Here is a 12,383-nt window from a genome sequence, read left to right as displayed (position 1 = left end):
GACCCTTTCACGTCTGTCACATGTGCTCAGGGTGAACCTGCTCTCATCTGTGAAAAGCACAGGGTGCCAGTGGTGGACCTGCCAATTCTGGAGTTCAATGGCAAATGCCAGTCGAGCTCTATGGTGCCGGGCAGTGAGCACAGGGCCCACTAGAGGACGTTGGGCTCTCAGGCCACCCTCATGAAGTCTGTTTCTGATTGGTCAGACATTCACACCAGTGGCCTGCTGGAGATCATTTTGTAGAGCTCTGGCAGTGCTCATCCTGTTCCTCCTTGCACAAAGGAGCAGATACCGGTACTGCTGATGGGTTCTACGACCCTGTCCAGTTCTAGAGTAACTGCCTGTCTCCTGGAATCTCCTCCATGCTCTTGAGACTGTGCTGGGAGACACAGCAAACCTTCTGGCAATGGCATGTATTGATGTGCCATCCTGGAGGAGTTGGACTGCCTGTAACCTCTGTAGTGTCCAGGTATTGCCTCATGCTACCAGTAGTGACACTGACCCTAGCCAAATGCAAAACTAGTGAAAAACTGAAAAGATGAGTAGGGAAAAAAATGTAATTGGCCTCCACCTGTAAATCCATTCCTGTTGTTAATTTCATGAACACCAAAGCAGCTGAAGCTAATCAATAACCCCTTCTGCTACTTAACTGACCTGATCAATATCCCAGGAGTTTCATTGACTTGATGCTGTACTCTGATTAAAAATGGTTCCTTTAAGTGTGTGTATATGTATGTATGTATGTATGTGTGTGTGTGTGTGTATGTATGTGTATATATATGTATATGTGTATATGTATATATGTGTATATGTATATATGTATATATATGTATGTGTATGTATGTATGTGTATATATATATATATATATATATATATATATATATATATATATATATATATATATATATATATATATATATATATATATATATATATATAAAAAATTTTATTTGGGGGGGTACCGGTAAATTTGAACATGTAAACAAAAAATAAAACCGCAAAAATGGCTCTGGCAGCAAAAGGGTTAGGGGGGTTGCCAATTTTAGCTCCGTGTGTGGCTAGTACATAAAAATCATTGTGCTACATGGCAGCCTTAGGTTGGCCATATATTATACATATATTATACAATTATCTTCCAATTTTCTGCCCAATTTCCTTTAGATTTACCTTCAACTGTGTAGTGCAAGGGCCTGCCTAATTGGATACAACTGAAAGTGTTGTTTAGGTTTGTCCTTCTATTATATGGTTTTTTTGTAAATCTAAACCAAATATCACCAGATAATTGTATAATGTATGGCCAGCCTAAGAAACTAAATGTTTGCAAAAAACTACCTAATTATTTGATTACAAATTAAAAATTGTCTGCATGGGAGATGATTTACTAAAGGCAAATAGTCTGCGCACTGTAAGCGCTAGATCTGAGGGGAAGCTCTACTGATTTCTATTATCCAATCATGTGCAAGCAAGAATGCGGTTTCTTTATTTTCCTTGCATGTTGCCCTTAGATCTAGAGCAACTGCACTCGCAGTGCACAAACTGTTTTCCTTTAGTAAATCAACCCCATAGTGTTAAAGGATCACCTTTTAACAAAAAATAATAAATGAACATTTTTTTGCAGGTAAAAACATGGGCATTTATCATTTTTGTTTCTGGAGCCTGTAAAGCATTACATCCAGTGATCAATAGATCACTGGTGCCATACAGGTCTCCCTCTGACCTGTCGCTGTATCTGCTTGCTTGTACATCCCGTACGGGCAAGCAGATACTTACTGAAGGATGCTTAACCACTTGCCTACCGGGCACTTATACCCCCTTCCTTACCAGGCCAATTTTCAGCTTTCAGCGCTGCCGCACTTTGATTGACAATTGCGCGGTCATGCAACATTGTACCCATATGAAATTTTGATCATTTTTTCCTCACAAATAGAGCTTTCTTTTGGTGGTATTTACTCCCCGCTGGGCGCTTTACTTTTTGCGCTATAAATAAAAAAGTGCATAAAATTTGAAAAAAAAAAAAAGTTTCTTTGTTTCTATTATAAAATTTTTCAAACAGGCATTTTTTCTCCTTCACTGATGTGCGTTGATGAGGCAGCACTGATGGGCACTGATGGGCACTGATAGGCAGCACTAAAGGGCACTGATAGGCAGTACTAATGAGGTGTCACGGATAGGCGGCACTGATACAGCACTAATGAGGTGTCACGGATAGGCGGCACTAATATGCAGCACTGATAGGCGGCACTGATAGGTGACACTGATGATGGGTACTGATAGACATCACTGCTGGGCACTGACTGGCGGCACTGACTGGCACAACCCCTGGGCAGTGACTGGTGGCACTGACTGGCAGCACTGGTGGGTGAGCACAGGTGGGTGGCACTGGTGGGCACAGGTGGGTGGCACTGCTGGGCACAGGTATGTGGCACTGCAGAGTGGCACAGGTGGGTGCACTGCTGGGCACAGGTGGGTGCACGGGTGGGCGGAGCTAGTGGGCGCACTGCTGGGCGGAACTTGCGGGTGGCACTGCTGGGCACCGATCATCAGGGCACTGATCATCAGTGCCCTGATGATCGGTGCCGATCCCCGCTCTGACAACTGCCGGTTCTCGGCAGTACTTTCCTCACGATCTGACAGTGTGAGGAAAGTGCAGCCGAGAACCGGCACTTGCATTTCCCTCTGATCAGCGTGTCATTGGACACCGCTGATCAGGTGGTTAAAGGCCGCTGTGATTGGCCTTTTACCACATCACGTGATCAGCTGTGTCCGTAGGACACAGCGATCACGGAGATCGCCAGGTGCGCGCCCCCTGGGGGCGCGCAGGAGAGCGCGTTCTGGGAGGACGTCATATGACGTCCACCCAGAACTGGCCGGCCGCGGTGAAGCCGTCATTCGGCTATGCGCGGTCGGCAAGAGGTTAATGAACTACCACGGCACTATGGAGCGCTGTGGTAGTTCATTGAGAACTACAAGCCGACAGCCTTGTAGTTTTCCCATTTACAGAATATTGTGAATGAATGATGTGGCCGGGCAGGCGGAGCGTTTTTTTAATTTTTTTTTTTTTTTTTTAAATTGTGACAGCCAGCAGGGAGGAGAAGATCCTCTGCTAGCAAGATCCTGTGTTTAAAGTTTGGAAATTATGTATGCTCATCTAAATGATCTCTAATTATTTAGCAGCTTTCTATCCATTGATGTGGTTGCTGCAGGTTTTTTTTTCCCTGATGATTTTTCCATCAGCACTCTTCCTGTCTTAGGATGACTAATATGTACTGTAGGTGTGGATGAGTAATATATTACATTCTTCTTCTTGGGTTTACATGCATTGTTAAAGGACATCAGCACATCTGAGTCACTAGAATGTCCTCTGTCTGTACAGGTGTGGAAATCTAGTTGACCTCTGCCAGGGTCCTCATGTCGGGCACACCGGGCAAATTAAAGCAATTAAAGTCACCAAGGTGAGTCAAGCAGTTATTTGATTGGAGGGGTTTGATCACAATGTGATACACCTGTGTGAGAATTATGTGATGGAAGCAGCTTTTGCCAGACTTGTACATAAGTTGATGGACAGGTGTACGGTCCCAGCTCTACTGTCTCCAGAACAAGTACTTGGCACATGACTCAATGTCTTCAGCCATCTTCAACACCTTCTGCATGCCAAGCCTTTGTTAGTTCTAATACATAAGTTGGCAGTGTGTAGCTCTGTGAAGTGGACCTGTCAGTAAGAATACAAGATTGTTCCTTAGATATGTAAAACCGTTCATGTTCAGTTATTCAGAGTGTACTCATGGTGCTGAATTGAAACAATTGTTTTTATATATGTTGTATCCCAACAGGTATAGCTATAGATGCACATTGGTCTTAAGCACTAGGAACCCAATTTTGTTAAATCGTGGTGCATGGCCTTAACCACGTCTTGCTGACCGGGTGCATATATGCAGTCTCTTGGCGTGCGGGCTTTAACGTTGCATATATGCAGCCTTCAGTAAACACTTGACTGTGCTGAGAGCCCTCCTGCTCCCAGAACAGTAACGAATGGGTACCTGAAAGCTCCCAATCGCAAGTTCCGAACGTGTGACTGTCAATCACAGTCGTCACATAATCAGAATGCCCGCCTTCACCTCCTGTCATTTAGATCTGCTTAAAGTCCTGGGAGGCAGCAGTGGGAAGGGGTTTAAGGGCTGATTTCCCAAAGGTCCCTGATCCCCGACACTTAAAGTGGAACTAAAATCCTGTTTTTAAAAACTGCGAGAGATTGCAGAAAAGACATGCAATGTCTCTTCTGCAATTACCGAGACCTGCATGCTTACTTGTTTGTGGAATGTACACTGAGCTGCGCAGGTGCAGTTCAATCTAGATTCTGGAACAGCCCCCGTGTGTCTGGCGACTGTGCTCCTGCACATGTGCAGGAGTGATGTCAACCTGTGCTGGTCAATGAGGACAACCACAGCCCGGCACCCAGAAGAAGCCAAGTAAAATATGCCAGCAAGGGATGTTGGAACATTGAAGAGAAGTAAGTATTCTGGAGTTTGCTCTGCTTTTATGCTACCATCACCAAAACCCGAATGCTGGCCATACACTATGGGCAAAATAAAAATGACATTTATGATGCAGTCTATCAGTAGCATTAACATTCGCACAGCACGCATGCACTTTACTCACCCCTGATTAGTAGGGTGTAGGTCCTTAGATTTGCTCTGAAATTCTTGGGGGTGGAAGGCAGTTTGCATGTTCTCCCTGTGCCTGCGTGGGTTTCCTCCGGGTACTCCAGTTTCCTCGCACACTCAAGACATGCTGGTAGGTTAATTGGCTCCTGTCTAAATTGGCCCTAATATGTGTATGTATGAATGTGAGTTAGTGCCCTTAGATTGTTCGCCCCTTGAGGGTTAGGGACTGATGTGAATGTACAATATATATGTAAAGGGCTGCGTAAATTGACGGCGCTATATAAGTACCTGAAATAAATACATTTACCACCAATCAAAACATGAGGAAAACAGTGACACCCCCATCCTCTGGCGTCAAATGACACCATACTCCCACCAAAATATATTAAAATAATGCTAGCATTTAGACTGATCAAAAAGGCACATGTAATGTGTTGTATTTAAAAGGGGGGAACCGGGACAATCTGCCATTGCCTCTGTCTAAAGTGTTGATTGGGCACATCGAGAATCCAGGTCGGCGGGACCCAGGGTTGCCGTTGCTAGGCAATGGGGGGGGGTCAGCCGGTATTCGGAGTGCGCTACGTATGCTGCGTGTGTTGCTAGGCAGTGAGAAACACCAAACAGCGGGGCCGCCGTCGCCACGTGACGTCAGACTGCCCCACCAGTAAAAAATGTAAGCACAGCACCGGAGGGGGGAATGTGTGCAAGTGAAGATGGGAGCCAGTGAAATCTAAGATAAAAAGGAAAGGAAATTAAAGAGACAAGGGAAAGCATGTCTGACATAAAGGCTTCTCCCTGCCTGTTAGCGTGTTTACAGCACACTGAACATTGCACACACAGCTCCACATATTGCTTCATTACTATTCTGTTCTGGGAGAAAGTATCTCCCCATACGCATGCATGGGAGTTCTGAGACTGCCCAGTCAAGATAACTAAGACTGGTCAAGACGGAAGAGCTGGAAGGGATTGCTATGTTGGGTAATTATGTTGAAACGTGCAAATATGCTGCGCGTACTTGTAAATGAAGGCAAAAAACATTCCTGGGGGACCAAAAGTTGATCTATTTTCCCTGGTGGTTTACTTCCACTTTAACCCCTCGCCCTCCTGAGGATTTGCCCGCCTTCCTGACCAGGCCATTGTTTGCATTGCAGCACTGCAATAATTTAACAGACAACTGTGCGGTTATGCAATGCTGCACCAAAATGAAGTTTACGTCCATTTCTTTCCCATGAATTGAGCTTTCTTTCGGTGGTATTTGATAGCCTGTGTGTTTTTGAATTTTTTGCTCTATTAACAAAAAAAAAAAAGAACAACAATTTTGTGAAAAAAACGTTTTTTGACATTTTGCTATTAAACGTGTCCAGTACAAAAAAATGTAAAAAATCTAATTTCATCATAAATTTAGGCCAGAATGTATTCTGCGACATGTCTTTGCTAAAAGAAAAAAATCCCAATACGTGTAAGTTAATTGGTTTATATGAAAGTTACAGCATTTACAAATGGCGGTGTATATATACTGGGATATTTATTTATTTATTTTTTTGCTAGTAGCGGCAGCGATCAGCGACCCTAATACAGTGATCAATGCTAAAAGGAAAAAAAAAAAAAAGCACTGACACTGTACTAATGGCACTGGGCAGGAAGGGGTTAACATCTGGGGCGATCAAAGGGTTAACCTGTGTGCAGGGAGTGTTTTACTAGGGGGCGGTGTCAGTGTGCACAGCCATCCAGAGTAGTGTGCCCGAGCTGACAGGGAGAACTGTTAGTAAACAAAACAGTTCTCCCCATCAGAGATCCTCGGTAATCACCTGGTGCCGGCAAGTAATTACCAGCCTGGACCCGGTGATTGACACCCATGGATGCGGATACCTGAAATGCAAATTCACGTATTTATACATGATTTTGCGCACCGTGCCGCCCTGTAGCAGTATTTCTGTTATAGGGCGGTCCGGAATCGGTTAAGATTAATGCTTAAAAAATCACACCAAACATGCTCCCTGGAAATACTCCATACTTTTCCTAATATTTTAACACCACCCCTCACTCTCTAAAATCTCTAGAATTACTCCTTACATGAACCCTATGTTAAGTTTAAGGCATCAAATGTGTTAATTCCTAACTCTAACCCGTGACTTTAACTCCTAACTGAAGCCCAAGCAGCTTAACCCTTGCATTGTACTTGGCTTACTGGGAACTGAACCTAAACTATCATCACCAAAAGCGATCTCTCTGCTCTGAGATATACAGCATGCGTGGATCTGATACAACTGATAGTGATTCTACACTGTATTGTACAATTGACTCATCCTTATCAGTTATGGTTTTAGTGTTACATCCTGCTTGAGGTGATTGTAGCCGTATTAGTGCATTTGCGACAGAAACAATTGAGTACTGTCCGTGATACTTTTTTTATTTGCACTAAAATACAATTTTGAGGACAAGCTTTCGGGGAATGTTCCCTTCTTCAAAGTCCAAGCAGTACTCAATTGTTAGTGTTACATCCTGAAAGCATTTTGTAATTTGTTTGACTTTTTTGGTATCTGTTCTGTTTTAATATTGTATCTTCTTGTTTCATTTCAGAACTCGTCAGCCTTCTGGAGAGCGGACCCCACACAGGATGTATTACAGAGAGTGTATGGGATCTCCTTCCCTGACGGTAAACAGATGAAGGAGTGGGAGAGACTGCAAGAAGAGGCAGCCAGGCGTGACCATCGCAAGATAGGAAGGGTAAAACAAGTCAATTGTGTGGAACCATAAACTTGCTGTTAGAGGGACAACTGTACCATGAATTAACCGCTTCCCTACCGCCCTATAGCAGAAGCACTGCTACAGGACAGCAGGCATGCGCAAAATGCATATATACGTGATTTTGCATTTCCGGGTAGGGGGCACGCACACCGCCATTGGCGGCTACAGTTGTCAATCACCGGGTCCAGGCCTGAGATTCCCTGTCAGCACCCAGCGATCACCGAGCAACACTGACAGGAGAGGTTAGTATGTAAACATCTCTCCACTGCAAGCATGCTGCTTTGTATTGCTCTGCTACGCAGAGCAATACAAAGCAGCATGCTGGTTCTGACATAGTAAAACAGCACACAGTTAACCCTTTGATCACCCCAGATGTTAACCCCTTCCTGCCCAGTGCCATTAGTACAGTGTCAGTGCTTTTTATTAGCACTAATCACTGTATTCGTGTCAGTGACCGTCCCCCCACTGTCAGAATGCCCGCTGCAGTCCCACTATAAGCTGCTGACCACCGCCATTACTAGTATATAAAAATAAAAATTCCAGTATATATACCGCCATTTGTAGATGCTATAACTTTCACGTAAAACAATTAATTTACATGTATTGGGATTTTTTTAATTTTTTTTTTCTTTTAGCAAAGACATGTTGCAGAATACATTTTGGCCTGAATTTATGACAAGATATTAGATTTTTTTTTTTTTTTTCCCCTGGATATGTCTTATAGCAAAAAGTCAAAAATATCATATTTTTATTTTTTTTTTCAAAATTGTCGGTCTTTTTTTGTTTATAGCGCAAAAAATAAAAACCGCAGAGGCGATCAAATACCATTTTGTGGGAAAAACAGGACATAAATTTCATTTGGGTGCAGCGGTGCATGACCGTGTAGTTGTCAGTTAAAATAACGGAGCGCCGTATCGCAAAAGATGGCCTGGTCAGGAAGGGGTGTAAATCCTCTGGAGGGTAAGCTGTTAATCAACATCCGAGTTCAGCCAACCTTTTCAAATATTTACACCCCCATTCCCACAGTAACGACTGTGCATACCTGGCTAGCCAAATGCAATGAAAATGTATCGTGTGCACATGCAATGGCCCCATTTTGCTCTTTGGACAAGCCCTATTTATTGCTGCCTCCAGCCTTTCAGTATGAATGAATATGGGCCTTGGCATGTGTGCGCAGCAGGAAGAGTACCTGGCAAGGTGGTTATTTGTACTTCAGACTGTGTGTCACAGACCAGGCTGCACAGTGAAAATCACCGGAATGGGGAAGATGACAAGTATTTTACCAGGAGGGCTGCAATCAGGGTGGTGGGGGGAATAATTAAAGGCCAACTTTACTAAAATTATAGTTATCATTTATAACTTGAAATGCTGATAAGTAGAAACCTCCAAAAGAAACCTTGTTCTTGTAGTCCCGAATCTGCCTGTCCTCTGCCATGTTTATTTATTTCAGGTACTTGTATATCGCCATCAATTTACGCAGCGCTTTACATATATATATTGTACATTCACATCAGTCCCTAACCCTCAAGGGGCGTACAATCTAAGGTCCCTAACCCTCAAGGGGTGTACAATCTAAGGTCCCTAACCCTCAAGGGGTGTACAATCTAAGGTCCCTAACACTCAAGGGGTGTACAATCTAAGGTCCCTAACTCACATTCATACATACACATACTAGGGACAATTTAGACAGGAGCCAATTCACCTACCAGCATGTCTTTGGAGTATCGTGAGGAAACCGGAGTACCCAGAGGAAACCCACGCAGGTACAGGGAGAACATGCAAACTCCAGGCAGGTGGTGCCGTGGTTGGGATTTGAACCAGCGACCCTAGTGCTGCCAGGCGGAAGTGCTAACCATTTAGCCACTGTGCTGCCATATAGTACAGCCTCGAGATTAAAGTATGATCCAGCTCTCAACTTTGACCAGGACATTAGCTGGCCATACGTTGTACAATTATCTTTTAAAATTTTCCTTTAGGTGTACCAAAACCATATAATATGAGGTCAAACCTGAACACTTTTAATTTGTGTGCAATCAGGCAGGCCATTGCGCACTACGTAATTGAAGGTAAATGTAAAGAAAATTTAACAAGAAAACTGTTTAATGTATGACCAGCTAAAGGCCCCTTTGACAGTTCTGCCTGTCGGTTTTTTAGGTGGTTCTGATTAGAAGGTTCATTCATCCCTATAGACAGTGGCGTCCCTGTGTGGGGGGGGTGCACGCCACACCGGGTGATACCTATCGCACGGGGTGACACCGGACCCTCTCTACGAGCTCCACAAAAAGGAAAGTTTTAAAGCAAACCTACTATCCCTGCAATATAAATCGGATCTGTGGATTGAGCATAATGGATTGGAGTCCGATCCATTATGCTTCCCAATCCACAGATCCGATCCGTCTTGTGGGGATCATCGGCTTGCAACCTATACGGGGTTAACTGATCTAGGTAAGGCTGTGCAAGATCCTGGACTTGTCTGTAACCAGGAAATGCGGCCGCGATAGCAGGAACCTCCTCCATCTGACATCACTTCTCGAGCGTGTGCAGGCCGGACCGGTGTTGAAAGATCAGTTAACCCCGTATAGGTTGCAAGCCGACGATCCCCGCAGGATGGATCGGATCTGCAGACTGGGGAGCATAATGGATCGGACCCTGATCCATTATGCTCAATCCGCAGATCCGATCCATCCTGCGGGGATCGTCGGAGGGGTGACACCAAGTGTTAACGTACCGGGTGACACCAACCCTAGGGACGCCCCTGCCTATAAACAGATGGGTATAAATGGACTTGTCTGTTTTACACCCTCTTACCTCCAGGTCCAGTCTGGGGGGAAAAAAAAATGGAAGTTGATCTGTCCTGTTCTGTTTAGGCAGATCGGATCAGAGGGTAGTCAGGTGTAAACAAACAGTGGAGTCCGTTTTACTCTAGGCCACCCATAGAGCAGAGCAGGCTCTCTCAGTCTCCGTTTCTGAAGAAACTGAATGGACTCAGATGTCATATGCCCGCTCTGCTCCAATCAGCAGGGGGATCTGTGAGCTGATCCCCTGCTGACCAGAATGGAATCCAACCTGCTGGCATCAGTTGGCACACTTAGGCCCCTTTCAGTCACCTGCTGATGAAACCGAACATTGATGTATGGCCACAAAAATAGAATCTGTTCCTTAGTGTGGATGTGTGACCGGTCAAGTGAATAATTACCCCAGAAAGGAAACTATGAAAACATGAACTCACTTAAGCTGCAGTATAGATTCCCTGTAACATGGAAGCAGTACTGAATATTTCTTTCCATCTTGGGTGCCATGTCACTATAAGATCCCTTTCTCTTTCCCAGGATCAGAATTTGTTCTTCTTCCATGAATTCAGTCCAGGAAGCTGCTTCTTTCTACCAAGAGGAGCACACATCTACAACGTCCTGATAGACTTCATAAAGGTATTTCCCTTTTCTCTGCTAATGCTAGAAGAGCACACCAAATTGTTTTTGGGTAGTGGATTTCATAGTATCAGTGTAGTAGTTCTGCTGTGTCAGAGGATCAGGTGAGACAGAGATAGTCAGCAGTTACAGCTAAATGTTAGCAGGTACCTGATCCAAAAAGACATGTCTTTAGCCCGGGTTCACACTATGCGGTGTGGGACACCGCCTGTAATTCGCACAGGAATTGCGCCGCATTCCTGTGCGAATTGCATTCAAATGTCTGTGCGGTGCAACTTGAGCCATGCGCTTTGTATGGCTCAAGTTGCATCCGCACCAAAAAGGTGCAGGACCCTTTAAATCCGCACCTGAATCACATCGCATGGTTGTTCTCACCCATGCAATGTGATTTCTGGCAATCATATCGCGTTTTGCGAGCTGTTTTGGGTTGTCATTCATTTTATCAATTTTGCCACGTGCACCAAATCACATGAACGTGATGTGATTGCAATGCGGTGCAGGAAATGCACAGGATTCACAGCGTTTACGACACAGCATCGGTGTGAACCCAGGCTTAGCGTTCAACCAAATAACAAAAATGGATTAAAAAGAAAAAAAAAAACATTTTCAGAACACTATACCCACAATTGATGCAGACAAATCCAGCATTGGTAGTTTTCACTTTTAAATTGTTAGAAGTAATAAAAGCAGTCATTTATATCATGCTGTCTTCAAAGCTTAGCCAAATATGGCTGTCATGAAGATATATAAATACATTGAGGGAAGTTAATGCGTAGTGCAAACATGATGCTTAGAAAATGGGCAGATGCTGCCCCTAATTAAAGGATAAGTTCACCACTTAAAGAAAAAAAATGAATGCACACGTTTTTGCAGGTAAAAACATGCATTTTTTTCCCCAGGAGCCTGCAGAGCATGCTGATCGAAGGTGCAATGTCAGGCTCCTGCAGACTCTCAGTACAGCTGCGTGCCTGTACCTCTGGTAGGAGCAGACAGTTACTGAAGACCGGAAGAATTCATGAACTACGAGATCGATCATCGGCACTCTTGCAGTTCATTGAGCACTACAAGCTGTCTACCGTGGTGGCAGATGAGACTTATAGTTCATTTGCTCAGATTGCTGTGATTGATGCAGCTCTGATGAGACTTGCAGTTCATTTGTTCAGATTGCTGTGATTGAATGATGCAGCTGTTAGAGCCTTGCACAGCCACATTGTTTTTAAATTGTAACAGCATGTCCCGGGAAAAGGCTCCCTGCCTGCTGTCACGGGGGGAGGTGCTCTGTAGTAACATGTTAGACCCTAAATATGCATATAACGTGTCACATATTACTAAAGGTGAAGTTATCCTTTAACAAAAGGGCACATACACCCTTTAATGATTAGGACGGATCTGCTCCCTGTCCTATACCATCCATCTCCATAGACACAACAGTACAGCTGGAGTTGCAAGCTCAAGATTCCTTTATCTATCCCTGTCTTCCTGCTCAGCTGAGTGTGGGAGGGAGATAGAGGGCTCTGCTCATATGGGTAGAGAGAAATGTGAGCT

The 12,383-nt window shown here is 44.3% G+C and overlaps 1 protein-coding gene across 1 annotated transcript in view; it reads left to right on the top strand.

Moving 5' to 3' along the window:
• TARS2 (threonyl-tRNA synthetase 2, mitochondrial) overlaps positions 1-12,383 on the top strand; it is a 60,811-nt gene that overhangs the window by 19,955 nt on the left and 28,473 nt on the right. Inside the window, exons 8-10 of the mRNA XM_089678949.1 lie at positions 3,375-3,453; positions 7,243-7,389; positions 10,740-10,838. Of these exons, the coding sequence (XP_089535075.1) occupies positions 3,375-3,453; positions 7,243-7,389; positions 10,740-10,838 (325 nt within the window). The remainder of the gene's footprint in view (positions 1-3,374; positions 3,454-7,242; positions 7,390-10,739; positions 10,839-12,383) is intronic.

The sequence above is a fragment of the Staurois parvus genome, unplaced genomic scaffold (assembly GCF_062004578.1).
Source record: "Staurois parvus isolate SC_StPar_1 unplaced genomic scaffold, SC_StPar_1.0 ptg000213l, whole genome shotgun sequence".
In the NCBI taxonomy this organism is placed as follows: Eukaryota; Metazoa; Chordata; class Amphibia; order Anura; family Ranidae; genus Staurois; species Staurois parvus.
The sequence above is the reverse complement of the archived record's forward strand: the minus strand, read 5'-3'. Positions and strand labels throughout refer to the sequence as shown.